The sequence below is a fragment of the Aristolochia californica genome, unplaced genomic scaffold (genome assembly GCF_029961685.1).
Source record: "Aristolochia californica isolate CCGP_79_NKW_82.1479 unplaced genomic scaffold, dmAriCali1.0.hap1 SCAF_4, whole genome shotgun sequence".
Lineage (NCBI taxonomy): Eukaryota > Viridiplantae > Streptophyta > Magnoliopsida > Piperales > Aristolochiaceae > Aristolochia > Aristolochia californica.
In genome coordinates this window covers 4,558,339-4,580,088 of record NW_027182103.1, presented here as the reverse complement: position 1 = coordinate 4,580,088, position 21,750 = coordinate 4,558,339, and the positions used below count along the sequence as shown (strand labels likewise).

General features: G+C 35.4%; 2 protein-coding genes across 2 annotated transcripts; both read right to left on the bottom strand.

The window, feature by feature from the left end:
* Positions 1-3,390: 3,390 nt before the first annotated feature.
* Positions 3,391-5,232, bottom strand: LOC137963795 (uncharacterized). Its single transcript, XM_068810997.1, has 2 exons — positions 4,753-5,232; positions 3,391-4,620 (listed from the first exon to the last, which is right to left on the bottom strand). Exons 1-2 carry the CDS (start codon positions 4,825-4,827, stop codon positions 4,372-4,374), a joined length of 324 nt encoding a protein of 107 aa, XP_068667098.1. The 5' UTR covers positions 4,828-5,232; the 3' UTR covers positions 3,391-4,371.
* Positions 5,233-10,480: 5,248 nt separating this feature from the next.
* On the bottom strand, positions 10,481-15,515 carry LOC137962747 (GTP cyclohydrolase 1-like). The gene is made up of 2 exons (XM_068809790.1): positions 14,862-15,515; positions 10,481-12,094 (listed from the first exon to the last, which is right to left on the bottom strand). The coding sequence occupies exons 1-2, from the start codon at positions 15,073-15,075 to the stop codon at positions 10,854-10,856; spliced, it is 1,455 nt and encodes a 484-aa protein (XP_068665891.1). The 5' UTR covers positions 15,076-15,515; the 3' UTR covers positions 10,481-10,853.
* Between the last annotated feature and the right edge of the window lie 6,235 nt (positions 15,516-21,750).

Sequence of the window (21,750 nt, the reverse complement as noted above, 5' to 3'; positions counted from 1 at the left end):
AAAGTATTGTGCAGGAGATTTCGTACAGTTAAAATAAGACAAGAGATTAAATATGAAGTGAAATAATTGAAAAACGACGGAAAGAATCTGGAGGACCGTGAATGTTGCCTGAGAGTGGGAAGATGATCGTCTCCTCGACGTTGAACTACAGAAATTTAGAAATGGCAAGCTCTCTCTGCAGTCTTTTTGTCGTTGTTTCGTTTTTGTGAATGAGGGAGATTTTGTTTGTAAACAGTGAACTACATTAATCTTCCAATGGTAAAAATTCTTCTGATTTAACAGTGAAGCTCTAGCCTCTGCTGGTGTTCTTGGATTGCAGAAACTCATTCTTATGATCCCAGTTCAAAAATACAGCTCCAGAGAAGATTCTGACTTGGTTGGATAGAGTTGGGCACAATTGGGAGCATAACAAAGAATAGGAATGCCAAATTAACCTTGAAGAGAACTATGATTAATTAGAGAAGATAAGCTTCACTTAGTAAAGAACACTTATCACACATGAACCCACTAAACTATTTTGTATCCAACTGATATAATCAAATACACTCTACAAGACAAAAACTAAAATACAGTCAAAAGGATAGAAAACCCACTTGGCTTACCTTTTCCAAGGGTAGAACCTCCTCAGTGAAGATAGACACCCTTTAACCAGAGGGTTGTCGTTTGAGTGACCTTTAAATAGTCGATTAAGACGGTTTTAGTGTGCTCATGTTAATGAAGAGGGTTGCATTGATAAAAGATGATTACAATGCTTGTGGAACTCCCTATTTTTTTATGGGAGAGATGAGCCAATTCTACAAATCTTCCTATGTGAGACTGAGGTTGGGCATGGGATTACTTGTTCTCCAAACCATACATTCAATGTGGACACTTCTAGATTCTTTTGCTTAGTTGGTGAGCCTTTTGGAAAATTCTCTGTATATTTCTACATTGCTTGGCTAGTGCCCCCTTATAGAGAATTTCTCTAGATTTTTTTGCCTTTGGATGACCTACTAGAATCTTTTTGACTCCTTTACACCTCCATTGTTGTTGCTCCTTTCAATGACATATTTTGACAATTTTTCCCTTCCTTCTTGGTTCGACTTGTCTCCTCATCTTTTTCGACCTTCTTGTTGACCTTTATGTTTGCCATTGGACTTAAACCTCCTAAAGACTCCTAAACTTTGACTTGATCCTATTAGTCTCACATAGGAGCTCAATTCCTTTATTCTCTAATCTACCTATCTTGGCCAACATGGCCTCTCTCTAAGTACACTAGTTGAGGTTTGTAAATGTCACAAAAGTTGTTGGAGGTTTGAGTTGATGTATGTGACAATTTTATTATCGGAGCATAAGATTGTGCACAAGAATTCAAAGAAAGAATGTAAACCCTTGAATCTTATTATGCAAGTCATTAGTCCTACCATCTTTAAGAAGGTGGTCTCTGCAAAGATTGTGAAAGAGTGCGGGACAATTTTTTTAAGACTTGCAACGAAATACCATTAGTACAAGAGCTTCAAGATAGAACTTGAAGAAATTTTTTTCAGTGTTTGCCGAACGCGAAGTAAGGAATGAATTTTAATTTTTTTCATGCATTTATGAGCATTGGTCAACTAGGCAAAGACCAATAAAAAGGAGATTGTGGAGAATTTTTTTTTTTCAAAAAGTCTTTTCGATCACTTACTGTGCAAATTGAGTATGTAGAGACAATATTTTTTTAGTCCAAAGACCTCAAACATTAATGGGATCTTTGTACATACATGAGCATAGACTCCTAGAGAAGTTAAAATTGTTGATCGAGGAGGCTTTGTAGAGTCAATTGACTCTATAGGATGTAGAGTCAATTGACTCTATAGGATGATATAATAAAAGGATAGAACAAAAGTGCTAGGTAGTTCTAGTAAGAAGGGTGGTCAACAAAATGAGAGATTACATAGATAAAAAGGCTGGAAAGGGCAAAGATAAGTCTCACATCTAGTATTGTTGGTGCAAGCAACATAAACACTATAGATTGCAATGCACAAATCAAAAAAGGGATGGCTCCAACCAACATACCAAATTGTCTAGGGCAGGTGATAGTGACAATAGACCTCAAAAAGTCATTGTTGCTAACATGTGATGTTGTTGTGGAGGACCAACAAAATGTGGTTCTTAGACGCAAATTACCAAAATCACATGCAGCATTCAGAAGGAGGTCTCTGTAGTGCCATACAAACCTATTAGATCATAAGTGAAATTTAGAAAGAGAATTTGAGTTTCAATGATGGTAAGGGACTCATCAATATCATAACAATAGATGGGTCCACCAAAAACTTAAAATATTTATTATGTGTTTGATCTACATAAAAATTTATTAAATTTCTAGAAAATATAAATACTTCATTTACTTGTTATAATTTGAGTACAATGAACCTTTATAATAGAGGAACAAATAGAATCTAATTACAATTAAACTATCCTTGTATCAGTTACACCCAAAGTCGAATACTTAAGATAAATTCTAAAATAATTAAACAATTGAACATAAAAATACGAGTAATATAGCTAAAACACATTTAACTGAAACTCTTATGTGAAACCTTCTTCCGTGAGACTCTTCTTATACTCTACCGTACTAATTTTAACTCTGTGAAAGTTCTTACTGTGAGAGTCATGTAAGACTGTTTTATATCTGCTATTCAACACTCCCTTGAGTTAGAGTCTATACTTTCAACTTGCAATGGAAAAGATTTTTGGTCTTCAATCTTCATTGGCTAAAACTTTTTCATAGATATTAAATCTTCATAATTTGAGTCTTCCATGATTTTCTCCTTTCACTTGCCATAGACCGATAAAAATGTTTTGTAAAACGTGTTGTGTCTAACTAAATGCATGAATTAGTAACACAACTTCAGCTATGTATTTTATTATCATCAAAACCAATAGGTTAATAATAATATGAAACACTGGGCTAACACAGATGAAAAGAATAAACAATTTTAGTATACACATAAAGTGCAACATCCTTGTATTGTTTGTCACTTGTTTAAGTTGTAAGCAAAAAAATAAAAAATTCAAGTGGTTAGGACATTTATCCTCCATTTATTTAGGATGTGGGTGCCATGGGCCTTGGGTCATTTGAGTTGATTTAAAAAGTATTTTTTTCCCAAGTGGTAGCCACCAGCTACATCACATGCTCAATAGTCACTTCTCACCAAAGGTTTCTTCTCCACATTGCACATGGGAGGCACACTTCATCAGAGAAGAGGTAAGAGAGTTTCTTTAAAAAAACCTCTTACTCTTTACTCCTCAGACAGGCCTTTCCATAAAAAAGACACAAGGATAACATCATAATAAAGCCTTTGAGCAGGAATCCATCACAATCCACACAACCTTCCAACTCTTTTGAAAGGCTCCATGATTACTGCTTACAATGATAGGAAGAAAGGGAAAAAAAAGAAAAAAATAGTATTATACTCACAATGATACTGCTTACAAAGGAAACATTTTCTCTTCTCAATATAACCATTAAATCAAAGGAGAGCCACAAAAACCACATCAAAAGCTTTTCAATTCTCCATTTTCTCTTTTCAATCCTCGGGGCATTGTAACAGCATTCCTCCCAGTTCACCACATCAAATTTCAGAAAAAAAAACTTTATCTTCATCATTTTTCAGTAGTGAGCCTGGTGGGCAGCAGTCACCTACAAAGCTTAATCAAACGATGTTGATGTTAAAAATAAGGGTAGTGAGATACCCCTCTGTCAGCCATCAGCATCATAACCACTGCAAAAGATTGAAATACTAAACAATCCAATAATTCCCTTTGGTTGGAGATCTCCCATTTCAGTCACCAACACTCTTACAGGGTTATTTTAAAGTGATTACAAGAACAGAGGGAAAACTTGACCTGATGACATTATGAACTGGAAGAAAAGTAAAAAACGACATAATCATACCATGTTAGTCACCAACAGCCATTACTACTACTAGCTTGGAAGTTTCATATACCACCACTTGGGAGAAAAAAAAAACATCAAGCATCCCAATGCATTATATTAGTTTAATGACAACTTTAACTAGACACCAAAATATACCAAATAATCCATAACCTTCTTCTGCAACCATCACCTCTGCTAGACTAGAAGAAGGTTTCAGACACAAAAATCTCAATTTTCTGAAACTTCTTAAGAATTCAACGGCAGAGCAAGAAACATTTCATTTTTTTATTATGACAATCCATCTTATTAAATGAAACAAGAAAAACATAGTATCTATGTGATAACACTAAACAAAGAGGCAAAAACGGATATTCTTTTCAATTGATGCTCCCAACAGAATCACAACATCTGAAAATATATAGTAAAATGAAGAGAGACGGTTTACAAGAAAGTAAAGGAAAAGGGAATTAAAACTATAGATGGCAACCAAAGCAATTGCAGGTCTTGGGTGTGAAAGAGCAGAATCCAAATGGTTTATTAGGAATATTGCAGTTGATGGCATAGCAACACGGAGAAGGCAAACAGATCCCTTTGGGCCCTCCACAACAAGTACAGAGAGCACATATCTGGAAGCTTCCAAGCCTTCTCCTTGTTTCATTCAGCACCAAAGATCTAAATCCTTGCTCAGCCAAGGGCACCATGTCCGACCCTTCTACCACCTCCTGCCCAAAGCTCAGTCTCTTCAGCAACATAAACGGAGATCTTTCTTCCCAGATAAAACTATGTGCTCAAAACAAAAAACAAAAAAGAAAAAAAAGAAAAAAAAAAGATTTGGGGATAAGAGAGAGACTCACATGAAGATATGCTGCTCCATTGAGGATAGAGGCAAAGATTAGAAGAAGGTGAGACAGGGCGGCAAAGGTAGACATGGTGTGACAATTACACTGCTTTCTCTAGCTTCTCCGTATTATGGAAAGCTGTCTGTTTTCCGGGAGGAGGCAATTGGGTCTCCAGTGTTGTGGGTTCAAGCCTATTAAATGAAGTTTGAAGGGTTGAAAGCTCGACGGAATTTAATTTAAATTGGAAAAAATGTGTTTCGCGACCGGTGGTGATTCGTAGAAGAGGGAACTGAAGAAAAGTACAGAGTGAATGTTTGACAGAGAATGGAGAGCGAGGTTCCCTCTTCTCCCCACCTGACAACCAGTGACTGAGAAATAAGGGCTCCAACGACCCACCCAGCATGACGAAAAAAAAAGGACAAGTGACAACTGTACCAGGAAATTCTACGAGTCATTGACGATGGTAATAAGGTATGACGATGGTAATAAGGTATGAGAGTGAAATGATGAACTGTGTCTGGGACCTGGGACAGGGTAGAGTATGCATCTGGCAGAAGGGCTTCTGGTTTTCATTCAAGAATGCAGACTGTCGAGGGTCTGACCCACCCCAAGTCTGTCCCGCCACTTACCCTGGACAAATCAATGAACAGTAAACTGACATAACGACAGCAGATAAGTGTGAATTCGGCGTCCATTTCAAGAGCAGAGGATCCTGATTTGGTCGGGACTCAATTATAAATACAGATTTTGTTTAGACCTTTTCTGTAATTTATTTAAATTATTTATATTCTCGTAACCTAAGTTTATTGTGGAATAATAAAAAAAAAAATTTGAACTCTCGAGCTCTTGTCTTTGTTTATCTCCGGTCCATCGTTTCTCAAACTCAAAAAACCAAAAAACCAATAGAGGGATTCTTCGTAATGCGGTGTGATTCCATCACATTCACCGATGCCAACATGACCCTTTAAAATGGGAGTAGGTTGGTTTTGTTGCAAGAAACTCTTAAGCCTTACCCATATGTCCAAAATGGTACAAAAAAAGTGATGTTGTACAAGGTTTGATTAGTTGTTTTGTTGCAATAACCCTGTCAAACCCCTCTGCAGTAAGTCTCATCCTTATCTTTAACTGAAATTATTGAAGTAAAGTCCTTGATGAATAAATTTGTCAAAGCAAAAGACTTTATGAAACTTAAATGGCTGAAAAAAGATGAAAAAATAACAGGTTTCAGTTACAAACATGAACATGACACTCTAAAAAATCACTCTTTGATTCTTTATTGAGGAACTTTGAAATATTTAAATATGACAAATCTTTTTTATTAAAGTGAATACCACTTGTAGTAGGCCCTACTCCACTAGAGTCCTATTCAGGAAGGAGTCCTAATTTGGGATAGATTTCTAATTAAGGAGTTTTATTCTAGGAAAAATCCGAAACTTGGAAGTCTTCTAATTGTGTAACCATACTTACTCTTAGTCTATTTAAAGGGGAATGCCCCTGACCATTCTCTCATCATCACTGATGCATTCTGTAATCACTCAAGAGATAGTGAAGCTACTGTGATCCCATAGAGTGGCATATTGTTGAACCACATAAAAAAAAATGATCTCTCTTTAAATTTTATATTACAATCTCATATAATGCAAGATCCATTATTCCATTGTGGGTTGATTGATTGCTTGTGTTCTATCAAACAGTTCGATCCCTAACAATTGGTATCAGAGTAGGGTTCTACACCATAGAAGTGATTGCACATGACAGGAGAGGAGCCACGTGTCACCGGTTCTGTATACATTGCTAGAATTAGTCATCGGAACTCTAGGAGGTCGCCGGATTCTATCACCAAAAATTGGAAAAACACCGAAATTCATCACCGAAGACATGTCAGAAGACATAAGATAAAAATTTGAGAAGTTTATGAATCAAAATTATGATCTTGGCGAATGCAAATTGAAGATTACCCCTACCAAAAGAATTTGCATCTTCCTATTTTTGGTGAGCAATCAAAGGAGATGTTAGATGCAAACAAGAAGCTTCTAGATCGCAAGGCATTAGCGGCAGTTCGACTTTCAATCTCCTCATCAATCACTTCAAATATTATTTAAGCAAAGACTACGAAAGAATGTTTTGATTTGCTAGAGTCGATGTATGCAAATTCCTCTTCTACAAATAAGTTACATCTTGTCACTCAATTTTTTATTTAAAGATGACAGAATGTGATAGTATTTCTAGCTACATGAATTCCTTCTACTATTTACTGAATCAATTAGTGGTTATCGATGTTATATTCAATGAGGATATTCAATCAATTGCCTTGTTGAAGTCATTACTGCCTGATTGAAAATCTTTTAAGAGACTGGTACATAGTTCACACTCGACAAGGAAGTTTGTATTGAATGAGGCATGTAGTTTATTGTTGGTTGAGGAAACTCATCGAAAAAGTAGTGCATCCCCATCAAGTTCTGCTCTAGCCCTAGATGCTAGGGGATGAGTCACAACGTGGTAAATATGGAAATAGGGGGAGTCCCAAAAGGGACGTTGCAAGTCTAAGGGAAAGAAGAAAAATATTACATGATATAACCGTGGACAGAAGGGTCACATCACATGTGATTGGAAAAATTAGGGGGTAGAAAAAATACTAACACTGTTAATGTTGTCAAGATAGTGAGGAATGTATGATTTTGTCAGTAGAAAATAAATGTGATTCCTGGATTGTAGATAGTGGTACATCTTTTCATACTACAACTAGAAAGGATTTGTTGGAACACTATTTTTGGGGATCTAGGTAGAATTTATTTGGAGAATGACATGGCATGTGAAATTATTGGCAAGGGTGATATTATACTGTTGCAGGAGAATGGTTCAGTGTTCTTGTTCAAAGATGTTAGACATGTGCCTTGTCTAACTAAGAACATTATATATGTTGGCCAATTGGCTATGAGCGGTATATCCACGCAATTTTCGAAAGATAACTGGAAAATAAGCAAAGGAGTTATGGTCGTAGCTAATGGGAAGAAAATTGATATTTTGTAGCTATTGGCTAGTTGTAGTAGAAGTTCTATCTCAATGGCATCAAATGAAGTAGATACACAGATGTGGCATAGACGCTTTGGTCATATGTTAGAGAAGGGTATGAAGGTGTTAAAGGTGAAGGGGAAGCCACCAAGCTTTAAGAGTGTTGATTTGGAGTTATGTGAAGAATGTATCTTGTTTATATGTAAGAAAATGATTTAAATCTCTTGTTAAAATTTCTTTAGTAAACGGACTAAAACACTTTATTCTGATAATGGGGGAGAATATACAACAATGGTTTCCTTTCTGGCTACCAATGGTATTTCTCATCCCACGTCTCCTTCATATACCCCTAAACACAATGGGTATTTCGAACAATGACATTGTCATATTATCGAAATACGTCTGTGTCTTCTTTCTCATGCATTCACACCTCTATCTTACTGGTCATATGCATTCTCCACTATTGTGTATCTCTTGAACCATCTACCTACTCCCATGCTTAATATTATATCCCCATATGCCAAACTTTTTGGCACCCCTCCCAACTACTTTAAACTTCGAAAGATTTGTTTGTCTTATGGTATCCATGGCTCAAGCTATATTCCTCCCACAAACTCACTCCTTGTTCATCCCCATATGACTTTCTTGAGTACTCTACCAGTCAAAGTGCCTATCTATGTTTTGAACTCATCACCTCTTGACTTTATAAGTCAAATCACGTTAAATTAATTAAGTCTATCTTTTTCTCCACTACACTTCAATCTCACCTTGACCGTCCTTCATTTAACACACTCTCCCACCGGTGTTCCTCTGTGTTCTTACTTTCGGCTACCGGCACATCAACCACATCTTCGATCCTTGCGCCCTATACAAGCTTCATTCAAAACCTCGTACCTAACCCCACTCACACATCTCCCTCATTAGCCAAGTCACACCCATCATCCCTACCTACTTCCTTCCCTCCCCGTGTTATTGTCACTAGATCCAAGAACAACATTTACAAGCCCATCCAAAAATTAAACTTCACAGCCCAGCTTCCTAGATCTTCCAACCGCAAACCAACAACCGTGACTCAAGCTCTCACCGATCCCAGATAGCATTAGGCTATGTCCAATGAGTATGATGATCTTATTCAAAATGGGACATGAGAAATGGTTCCCTCGGATCACTCGCAGAATTTGGTTAGTTGCATATGAATTTTTTGTAGTAAATATCTTTCTTATGGCTCTATTGATAGGTACAAGGCTCGCTTGCCAAAGGGTTTCACCAACGTCTTGGGGTTGATTATCATGAAACCTTTAGTTTCGTTGTCAAGCCTACCACTATTTGAGTTGTTCTTAGCCTTGCAATAAGTTGTGGTTGGTTGTTTCAACAGCTTGATGTCAATAATGTGTTTTTTCAAGGTACCTGTTTGAGCATGTTTTTATGGCACAACCACCAGGTTTTATTGATCGTGATCATCTCCATCATGTATGCAAACTTTGCAAGAATCTCTAAGGTCTCAAGCAAGCTCCACGTGTTAGGTATCATAAGTTGTGCCAGTTTCTCATCACCTCTGGCTTCACCAACTTTCATGCAAACTCCTCTTTATTTTTGTCTCCTCTGGCTTCACCAACTCTCATGCAAACTCCTCTTTATTTTTGTCTCACACAGGTATTGTTGTGTTGTATTTTTTGGTCTATGTGGATGATATTATTATTACAAGAGACAATGATCAAGATATGACAACATTCATCTACCTTCTTGCTCAAGGATTTTCACTTAAGGATCTTGGCTCCTTGACTTACTTTCTCGTAATTGAAGTTGTTCTTCATTCTTAAGGATTACTTCTATTTCAACGCCAGTATATCTCTGATCTACTTGCTCGCACACGTATGACAAATACAAAGCATGTACCTACGCCTCTTGCCACATCATCTACAGTCACGCTTCAGTCTAACACAATAGTCTCTAATCCATCTGAATATCAAACTATTGTTGGTAGTATGCAATATTTGTCTCTTACTCGACATGACATTGTTTATGTGGTGAGTAAATTATCATAATTTATGCATTGTCCTACTACTGACCAATAGGATGTTGTCAAACTATTATTGTGCTATCTTTGTGGAACTCTAGATCATGGTATTATATAACATTGACAACATTTTGTCTCTCCATGCGTTTTTTTATGATGATTGGGCATGAAACAAGGTTGATTTCACTTCCACAAGTGTCTATCTTGTTTACCTAAGTCGCAATCCTATCTCTTAGAGTTTTAAGAAGCAACAAACTATGGCTCGATCCTCTACTGAGATGGAATATCAATCTGTTGCAACTACTACAACTGAGATTTGTTAGATCTGCTCTCTTCTCACTGAACTTGGTGTTTTTCTTCCACACCAACCGGTGTTTTATTGTGACAATATCAATGTTATAAATCTATGTTCCAATCCAATATTTCACTCACGTATGAAACATGTAGATTTAGATTATTACTTCATTCGAGAACAAGTTCAGAGTGGTGTTCTTCAGTTTACTCGTGTCTCCTTTGTTTATCAGTTAGTAGATGCTCTCAACAAACTGCTTCCACGAATACGCTTCATCTTCTTAAAGACCAAGATTTGATTCTCCTCTCAAAACTCCATCTTGCGAGGGCATGATAGTAAAAAGGATAAAAGATGATCCCAATACAAGATAGAGATAGACTCAAATTGTAATTTGCATCCAACTACAACACATAACTGAAGAGATGTAAATCTATAAACACTTCATACCTCATCAATGAAACATGCCTCAAATATTTATTTTCCTTCAATTATTCTTCATTTATTACATGGATATTGTGAGGGCAATGATTTCTATCTAAAATTCTAAATAAGAAGTATATTTAAAACAAGTAAAATGAACCCACTTTTCCCTTAAAATTCTCTTTGAGAGGGAGATTGCTCTTGATATCAACCCAAGAATAATGTGTTGTAAAATACACTTGCTTGTGAAATGGAACTTCTGCAGTCTTGCTTCCTTCTCAAAATCTAAACAGAAACTGGATTTTTCCTGTACTTGTTCCTCCATGGCGCAGTAATGGCAGGCAAATATATCAGTTTATGACATACATATAATGTCTATTGTCCTTGAAAAGCTGTACTGCTTGAAATGGCCTCTAGAAAAGCTGCTTTTGCTTTGGGGTCTGCAGAAAACTGACCCATCACAGCAATAGTTGCCGTACTACTTCCCACCTTCTCAATTCCTCTGGAGATCATGCAAATGTGGCTAGCTTCCACCACTACCATCACACCTAATAAGTGAAAAATGGAACTAATTGTCTCTGCAATCTGCCGAGTCAGCCTTTCTTGCACTTGAAGCTGACAACCATACAAGTGTACAATAGATTGCAAAAAGGATCTGTCAACAGTTTCAGTTTCTCCACTATGAAAGAAGCATATATGAACTACACCATGGAATGGGAGAAGATGGTGCTCACATTGTGACCAGAATGGTAAGTTAAGCTCAGTCTGGACCTTCTTTTGATTGTAAGACACATTGCCACAAATTCCTCCAAGAGCCATTAGGTTAAAACCGTTAACTTTTGTCTCTAGATTTGATCTTTTAAAGTTCATCAGCCACAGCACAAAACGATGGGGGGTATTCACCAGCTCTTTCCTTGACGGGTCTTCACCAAGGGAATGAAGAATTGAAACCACAGCATTTATCATGGGAGGATAGCTGGTTGGTCCCTTAGAAAGAGGACCACCATTGAATAAGTTGTTCGTGAAATGTCCATTAGAAAGTGGGAATTCGAGAGACCCAGAAGGGCACCAGAACTGCTCTAGAGTAGCATTTCTCTCCACTTTAATACCCTGAAACTTAAGAAGAGCCAAATAATCATCCCAAGCATCACTGGTCTCGTTCTTGAAAACACCAGAGCCTGAAAAGACTGAGATAGGAACCCATCCTTGCATGGGGTCTTTCGTAGGGTGAGTAGGATTACGAGTTGTCTCTTCAAGTGTTGGATACTTAATGTGCCAGCAAACAAGCATGACAGAGACACCCGTTGGTTTAATATTATCATGTAAAGCCACACATATTTCATTAGCCAGCCTCTGAGGATCCTGCAACCTCTTTGCAAAAACATCAGCTACCCGAGATAGCTTGCTTAGACCTACAACACGCTGGCCAGAAGGGACATAACCCACATGGCATTGGACCTTAAACGGGAGCAAGCAACATTCACAATAGGAGAAAAGGTCAATATCTCGAACAACTACAAGTCCTCCTGCTCCACCTGCAAGACCAGTCCCATTATCCAAACCAGCTTCAGGAAATAGGGCTCCCTGAACAATGTCCTTCACTTTCTGTCTGTAACCTAGAAAAAGAGAAGTATTTTTTGAGTAAACGATATTCTTATTGATAAAATGAAAAAGGAATGGATGAAAAAAAAAGGTCCAACCATCCAAAAAAGGTTTTTGAGTCAAAACATAAACAGAAGAAGAGAAGAGCTAGAGATAGATGGCATCACTGTTCTCCATAATTCAGCTCTACATGCCAAAAGAGGATATCATACAAAAGAATAATAGTTGGCATCAGAACCAATAGAAATAAAAGAAGAATATACAGCCTGTTAAAGATTAGTAAGACAGATGGAAAAAGAAAGAACGTTTTTTTTTTTTTTGAAACAGATAAACCTTACAAAGCACTATGAAGAAATTGTTGATGAAAAGTGCGAAAAGATCTGACATTAAATCCAAAATTGAATAATGCACTTTATATTTGTCTTAATAGAGTAAACATAGTAAACCTTTTTTTCTTTTTGAAAAGTAGACATAGTAAAACTCAAAGTACTATTCGCAAAACTTTCTTTGTTTCTGAACAACCTTAATTCCCATAACTTAATAACCCTAAGTCCTTGGAAGACAAACATCTGCAGAAATTTCAAGGGGGCATCTAGAAATAAAGCAAAACCAAATAAAACCAAGATGTTGCATATTGACTCATGATGTAAGAGCAGGCAAAGAAAAATAATCAATCAATAATACACTTGCAAGGCACCAGATTATCTAAAGCCATATTTCCTTTAATCAAAATGAGGCTTTTGGCAAGCATTCGGGACAATTACAACAAAAACCCACTAGATTGACAACACCAATAAAATAATAACATAGATTTAATTAAAGGATCAAATTAACAACTTTTTACATGGAATACTGCAATGAAACTGCATGTATAACTCAATTGCAAAAAAGAAAAAAACCTGCATGTATAACTAACAGATGCTGGTTGTAACAGCGAACCTGTACCCCAACCATTAATGAAAAAAAATCCAGAGCAATTATTTCCTTTGCCTGACTCTTAAATGATGCTATGGATCGCATATGGTAGATGAAATGGTCATATAAGCTAGATGGTAGCCCCATTTCATAGATGACCCTATAGCATGCATGTTCTTTTCTCAGGAGACCATAACATTGAAAAACTTTAATAGTCAAAGATCTATTGAGACAATAAATGATTTCCATTCCTTACCAATAGGAACATCCACTGAGTCATTTAACATGAAGAACTACATACAGAGTAATCTGAAGCAAAGAGTTGTCCAAGCTAAATAATTTTTCACCTTGAGTAATTAACTAAGATAAATGGTTTTTATTGTTTCTCTTCAAACTGTCTGTTTCCAATACAAATTGATGAAGTAATGCTAGCAGTTCTTTAAGTCTTTAAGTCTTTATATCATTTATATGGAACTTGTAATTTTTTTAATCAGTTGTAAAGTATTTTAATTTTATTATTTTTAGTTATTTGTGAGGTTGGTTTCATTAAATTACATAGCTAACAATGGCCTTTCATTGACAGAAACCCAGATGTGGCCACTGAGCGAAGGCTATGTGCTCTTAGTTGTCAAGTCTTTTTGATGAGGAACGAGGCACATCCTTTAATTTTCTGGTTCTGATCGTGGAGTTTGGAATAGGAAGTAATAGAAACAGAAAGGGAAAAGAAGAATTGAGAAGAAGAAGAAAGAGAAGGAAGAGAAGAATAGAGAGGAAGAAGAGAAAGATAGGGAGGGGAAACACAGGAAGGAGGAAAATTTTCTTATCATCATCAATAATCTCCTATCCGATTACAACCCATTAATAAGAGAGATATTGAAATTCAAATTCAAAATTCAAAAAAGAGATAAAATCACTAACTGATAAATCTTGTAAAATTAGGAAGATAAAAACAAAACAAAATAAATGAATTACAAAAACACAGAATCACCCAACCACAATGTCGTGGGTCCTGATGGGGCCCTATGCCTCTGAGTATAAACTCGGGTAACTGGTGGCATACTGGTATCCCCCCCACTTTTTGAGGATTTGTAGCTAAAAAATACCGTGGAACTCAAGCAGCAAAGGGAAATTTATACAACTTTCTTAAAAAGAAAATAATCTACATGTAAAAAGCAAATTATCGGTGGCAAAACTAAGGAAAAAACCTGTGCTCTTGGAATTATCGATAAGCGTTCCAACAATTAGCAGAGTAATCTACTTTTCTATTCTTTCTCCCTAAATGCTACGATTCCTCATTTCTAAACTACCTTGCAAAGATAAAACAGAACTCCCCCATAGCCCACTAGGAAACATTCCACTTCTTCTACAAGACCAATGGAAAGTGTTTGGAAAAAATAATAAATAAATAAAATGACATTTACCTGAAACTGCCTATAATCGAGAAAGTTCACAAGATCAATTCTACAAACTGAAAACTTAGACACAATTCAGGGATATGAATAAAACGGAGAAATTAAAAGTTAGTTAGCAGCAGACAAATCCATTGAAGATATTAGTTGACTAAGTAAGGAAACATCAGAAATGGTCATCCCTTCAAGCGAGTTAATTCTAGCAAAGAAATTGCTCAAAGTCCACTCACACATCTTCTGTACTAAACAACAAAGCTATAACCAAATGCTTCCATTTGAACCAAATTATTAATTATAAGTTACAAGTTACCTAATGAAACCAACACACACACACAAAAAAAAAAAAAAAAACTATTCAGAAGCAGCAATCGTCAGTAGAATCAAACTAAAAGAACTGAAAGAACTTCTTAGATTAGTCATAAATTGTGGAAGTAAATTAATAGTAAACGGAAATTACCTGTAGTTCCTTCTACAAGGGCCTTCGCAACACGTAATGGAGTTTTGAGCAGACCCTCTCTTGTTACATCTTCCTCGAGGCCTTGAAGCAAAACTTTCACAGCCTCTTCGATGATGCCTGTCTCCAACGTTTCCTCCAATCCCAGTTCCACAGGAATTATCTTAGAGACTGTCTCTAGCTCTGCATCCAGATGTTCAACATCCAAAGCACCCATTGACAGCGTAGTATGACAAAAAGACCGAATGAAGGAAATCTAGAAGCAAATCTCCGAGGAAGAGACAAAGAGGAAAGGTCGTTAGAAGACACGACCTGTGGACGTAGAAATAAAAGGACTCAAAGGAAATATTCGAAAGGCTCTGGATCAGAAAACAACTAAATAAGGAAGACGATCAAATTACTGATACATAGTCGGACAACAACGAGTGACTAAGAAGCTATAAGTTAGGTATTCGTGGCTCTTGAATGGAAGCTTCGCCACTCCTGTCCCACGATTGTGCAGGAAGGGGCAGCGCCCGCTTCGTGGGCGGTTTTTATCTGCAACTTGGAGCAGACCACAAGTTCTTTATCTCCCAAACAAGAGGCAGACGAAGGGCGGAAGCAATGGAGTTAGGAAGTGAGATGTGAACCCAGATAAAAGATCCATGGTTTTCGTGTTTTTTGTGCGGATCTAATATTTTCTTTCTCAGATCCATGATTCTATATGTGACCAAGGCTTGGTTATCCTTATCCACTTTCTCCTTGCCTTAGCCTTTGTGAAATTTAGATGAAAATAATGAACAAATGCAAAATAAATCCCTCTAAGGTTGAACCCATATGGGGATTTTAGAGTGGCCTAATTCCTATTTGATGGGATATTTTTACATTGCCATCCCTCCTTGGTTTCGGTGGTTCCTCACTTAATCTATCTTTTATTACCTGATAAGCACCTAGCCAATACATCCCAAAAGACCCGGCCTGTTAGGAGCGGAAGGTATAGGTACTTAATCCAGGACCATAACATTACCACCCTTTACGATTTTACTTTATTATTGTTTTCATATTCTAGCCTTATGTTCATAAATGAATAGAAAAATAATTCCTAACCATATGGGGATTTTAGAGTGGCCTAATTCCTAATTGATGGGATATTTTTACATAATCATCCCTCCTTGGTTTAGGTGGTTCCCCGCTTAACCTATCTTTGATTACCACCCTTTACGATTTTACTTTATTATTGTTTTCATATTTTAGCCTTATGTTCATACATGAATATAAATGAAAATCTTTAGCCATGTAACAATTTATTTGTTTAGCCACACATTGTTTATTGACTAAGTAGATCATATATGGATAAATGATTTTTTGTACTCGATCGCTTGAATAAAGAGAAGGATAATTTGTGGTTTTTAACCTATCCTTGTGTATGGCAAGAAAAAATGGTTCTATAAATAAGTTTTTAATCTATACACTTATTTAATGACTTACAAGTTCTATAAATAAGTTATTGATAGGCCCTAGAAGGATAAACCTAGAGCGGGGGTGAATCGCTTTTTAAAATTTTTATGCCTAATGTATAAATTGATGACACATGAAATAATCAATACACAAGATAAGTCAATTAACCACTACAACGAAGATTTTTATAGTGGTTCACGTATCAATATTTCAAATTGTTACTCCACTTCTAAGGAACCTTTGCCCTATAATTAATATGTTCCACTATAAAAGCCAAACAACATCTATAGCTTGGACTTCAAGATACTCAAATATAACTTCAACCCAAATCCCTTAGGACTTATGGTCAACATCTCCTAGGTACAAGCTCCAATCAAATTATACAAATTTTGCAAGGGTTACTTACTTAAATATTTAAACTACACATATACCTCTCGAAAGGCAGATTTAACAATTAAGAATCAAAGTGATTACACCAATCCTATGGTGAATCTATCAATAATATTCAACAATACTAATGATGAGTTTCAAAGGTCAAGGCTTTTGAATGCTTTAGAAAAGTTGGCTATATGGAAGGATTACTAAAATTTAATAAAATGATATGAAGATCAAACTTAAAATGGTTTAAGCATTAAAAAACAAAACCACCAACCACGGTTCAAAAAAGCAAGTATTCAAAATATAGTTAAAAATTAAAGAATATAAATACTTAGCTTTCAATAGCAAACTTGCTGTAAATTGTTAAGTTGTGGGATCTAATTAATGTCTTACGTAGAGTTAACATGTGGATCTATAAGGGAAGTTTAAGGATTTCACACTTGTATCTCGGTTGCTCTAGTTTTCTCCTAGCATTTGGGGGCTTTGTTATTAGGGCGATTTCACGATCATGAGTTTGGTGTGAGAGAGGTTAGAGAAAAACACAAAGAGATTTTCTCTTGTAAACTTCTTCTTCATCATAGTGAATGATTGCAATGGCGGAAGGACAAGACGTAGTTTCACCTTGATGTGAACCTATATAAATATTGTGTATTCATGCTTGTTTATTTCTTCTTCTGTCATTATTATTGTTCTCGATAGTATTAAATTAGAGTGTCTAGTTCCTAACATAGATTACTTTTTTTTTTGTTCTTAAAGGCACTAGTACTTTGAGAAATCACTCGAGAGCTTTGAAATTTGTGTGAACAATAATATCTTGAAGTTTGGATCAAGTTTCACATATATAACACGTTTCTCAATGTTCAAAAACTAGTTATTAGAGTGGAGAGGTTGATTTTTGTATTTTTATAAAAACAGGTGAAAATATGCTCCAAAATTCACAAAAATAGTCAGTAAATCCTATTTTAACTATTGAATATGTTAGTGGGTCACTTACAGAATATGGAGACCTATAAACTATTAAAGAAGATAGTGGCATTGTATGTAATTAAGTGAGTGAGTGACATGAGAGATAATTATGTAATAACTTAAGTTCTTTTTCTTTACTCGTGTATTAGGGTTTTTACCCTCACAAACTATAAATAAGAGGTGAGAGGGAGAGCTTCATATGTGTTCTCATTATTCCCCTCTTGAAACCCTAGTTCCCTCATACTCGTCCCCACTCTTCTCTTCTTTTCTCCTTGCTCTTTTCTCTCTTCTCCTCTCTTTTCCTCCTTAAACCTAGAATTTTTAGTGATGAAACCCTAGAATTTAACATAGTATCAGATCCAAACTTTTAGGTTCTTAAAGCAGAGTTGCTCTAAGGTGTTGAAGTATGCAAAAAGGAGATAAATTACAGCTATTAGAGGAAGTTTCAGCATGGCCCTACATTAAATATGTGTTAAATCCCTTTTTTATTGCCTAAGCTCATTTATTGAAATTTTAGAATCAATCACAATTTGTTTTTAGAACCAGTTCTACAATCTATGCAAAATCGAGTGCAATTTGGCCCAAATCATGGCTGAATTCGAATTTTTCTGAAAGTCCTTATTGCTACCTTGTTTTGAATGGTTTATCATGCCATAAATTCACTTCGATAAATTTGAAAACTCCTCTAGAATTTTGGATTAAATATTCACTCGTTTCTCAAGTTATTTGCTCTCTAGTTTCATGGAACCCTAAGTTGGGGTTTGAAGTTGATGGAGTGTTGGGAATTATCTTTGAAATCAACAAAAAAAATTTCTAAAATATTCAGCCTAATTATTAATATTCTAAGGCTGTTTAGAGTGTTGGTTTAATAGTATAAAGATTTTTTAAAGCTAAGTCATACTTGTGCCCTTACATTGATAAGCCTTGTATATGTATGGTTTTGTGTTTTTTCATGAATTCAATCTATAAGTTGTGCAATTGTCTAGTTAATTGAGTCAGACTGATCCTTTACCCTTAGGTTAGTCCAAAGTATGTTTGTATGTCTTCTTTAAATGGAAGTCCTTGTGGTTTTATTTTCAATGGCCAAAATTTCAAGTATTTCATCTTTTTTCTTGAGTTATACTGATTTCAACAAACATGATGTTAACCTTAGGTTGACTCCCTTATTGCTTTTGATGATAACAAAACTTAATAAAGCTAAAAAAATTTAAAGTGAGTATTTCAGATACTTTACCTTCAACAGACATGCATCTCAAAGTCTAACGCTTCAAAACGAACATGCCAATTCAAGACCTCAAACATCACTGTAAGACATCCCTTGAAGAAGCACCCTTAAAGAAGAAGACAATGGGATGAGTCGAGTTTAGGAGTCATTGATGTATATCAAAACTCAATTACTATGTAAGAGAGAATTCCAAACTTCTTCTCTTAAGGTACAATGCTAAACATGGAGCTTTAGGGCATACATTGCATGTACTCATGTTTCAAAACATCATATACATTTTTTAAACATGTTAGAGCATTTAGATGTAGTCATTTTCATGCTTTAATAGTCAATTTAGTTGAACTGGCACTGGAATGATTGATCAGCGTCTGTCATTGATCGATCATCAAGAAGTTCACATGTTAAATTTATAAAGCATGATCGATCTACCTAAGTTGATTGATCCATTATCCAGATCATAATCATTTCATACTATAAAGCATGCTTGATCATTATTATCTAGGTAAGCAAAAATTACACGGAATGATCAATCATCACACACGATTTATCGATTAGACAAAATCTTGTTAGTTAGGGACAACAATGTCAATCAATTAGATTTCAATTGATCAAGCTAATAGAGAATAAAATTGTTGAGAATAAAATATTAATTTAATAATTAAGAATATATTTGCTATATATAATTTTAAAATTTTCTTTTCGTAGGTATATGTGTGTTGAAAAAATAAATATAGGAGAATCTTATATGATTCTCATGGTAAAAGAGTCTCACACTCAAGATTAATATTGTAGAGTATTTTATGAGTTTCATGGAAAGAAGTCTTTTAGTTTTATAACCCATGTGCGTAGGGGTGACATAACTAGTAAATAAGGAAAACTTTCATAGAGATGGCATATAGTTGTAATTATGCAAGTTGATGTGTGTCCTTTTATGTCTTTTTCCTTGTGAAGCATGTAACCCTAAGGACATTGTAATCATTGTAAACACCTTCACACAACTATAAATAGAACCTCAAGGCATGAGGTAGGACCTTCAAACCTCTACCTCTTGGCTCAAATTCGTCCATACACCTCTCACTCTTTTCCTCTTCTTTCTCTCCATTGGTTTCTTTTCTCCTCTCTCCCAAGAGTTAGAGTTCCTCTCTTCTCTATTTCCCTTGAGATCTCTTGTGTTTATGTGTTGTCTCTAGAAATCAACATGACATCAGAGTGGGCAAAGATCTGATCTAGAAAAGGAGTAGAAGATGGAGAAGAAAGGGAGGAAGAAGAAGAAGAAGAAAAAGAAAAAGAAAAAATAGTCATTTCTTGTTTTTCCTTAAGATTTTCTTTCCAAATTCTTGTTTTTCATTAGATATTGCACTCTTTTACCATATGTTTCATATATAAAATTATATACCATTGGAAAGATCATTAAGTATATTTTCCAACTCAACAAGAATCTTTGAAATCGAATTTTTCTAGAAAAAGAAATCAACATCTAAAGCAACAAAGGTCAAGTAGCAGAAAAGTTTCACATAGCAACAGAAAGTCTCAATTTTCTAAACGGTTTGTACCAACATGACTGAGAACTTATATTGAGAATTATATCTAAACTTTCTATCACAATAAACCATTTCTCAATATGTTCTTTCTATATAGAGATATCCACATTGGAAGAATCAAAAGTTGTGCAGGTATCTTGTTGGATGCGAAAATCCGAATTTTTGGCTTAACTTTTTGAGTTGCTAATGTTGGTTAAACTTCCAATTTTTTTTACCAACTTCATTAAAAGTTTTCTTTATTTGATCTCACATCACATTAATTTCCTTTTTTGACAAAGTCTGAAAATTTTGAATTAGAAAGTTTGGTATCCTTGTTCTAAATTTCAACTATTTTAGTATCCTAAATCTCCCTTATTCCAGAAATTATCTCTTGAATATTTTCTTTCCAAATTAGGTTAGTTGTGTTAAAAGGTAATTGCCTTATATGAGAAGTTTATGTTTAGAAAGTTTCTATTATGATGATCCATCTCAAAACTTTCTTATTGGAGAATTTTTTTTGAGTATCCACAATTATAATGTTCATAGAGAAGTATTTTTTTTTACCTCCATTTTGAGTAAAACCTGATCACTTTTTATCATCTATTGGTCTAAAAGTGCCTCCTTCTTAGTTGAAAGTATGAAGGAGTTGCATTGTGCGCCTCCTTACATTTGAAGTATGAGAGCTTCTATCTTTCTATTCACACACTTAATTCCTCAAAATACATTCGTCAATTTATGTTTGTTAAATCACTTCAGAACAATGCCTATAGATCCACTACCTAAAAAGTGTAGGAGTGTACCCAACATCTAGTTTGAGTCAAGTCCTTTTATTCTTCACTCAAAAAGTGTTTTTTGTTTGAACTACCCTTATAAAGTGAGTAGTTTCTTTGTTATGCCCTAAAGTTGGGTTTTTTTTTCTGCCATTAAAATTGAGCAGAGTGTGTTTTAAACTTTGACAATTTTGACTAGTGTATGGAGCTTTATCGTACAACTAAGAGTGATTTTTATTCTCTCACCATTATGTTGTGCTAGTTGGGTCTCTTAGTAAAGAACAAAGAGATCCCCAACTTGAGGAGAAAAGTAGAAGAAGTACAAGACAGAGATAACCAACAATCAAGAATTCCATGTGTTGTGGTAATCAAGTTTTATGTGGCTAGAATATCCAAATAAGAGAGACAAGATGAAAACAAGATGAAGACTACAAACAAGATGTGAACAAGAAGAATATGAATCAAAACAAAGCAATCAAAAATTCTTTTCAAGCTACACAAGATTGGAATTTATTTTCAAGAATACAAGTTTCTTGACCAAGATTATTTGCAAAGTGGAATTATAAACAACAGTTTAAAGGGGAGTGTTAAATGAC

Excerpts from the sequence above, each read along its gene's own strand:
- LOC137963795 (XM_068810997.1), bottom strand. The coding sequence starts at position 4,827 with ATGTCTACCTTTGCCGCCCTGTCTCACCTTCTTCTAATCTTTGCCTCT. Across the intron at positions 4,621-4,752 it reads ATGGAGCAGCATATCTTCAT|GAGGTGGTAGAAGGGTCGGA; the intron begins GTGAGTCTCTCT and ends AGCTTTGGGCAG.
- LOC137962747 (XM_068809790.1), bottom strand. The coding sequence starts at position 15,075 with ATGGGTGCTTTGGATGTTGAACATCTGGATGCAGAGCTAGAGACAGTC. Across the intron at positions 12,095-14,861 it reads CCTTGTAGAAGGAACTACAG|GTTACAGACAGAAAGTGAAG; the intron begins GTAATTTCCGTT and ends CTCTTTTTCTAG.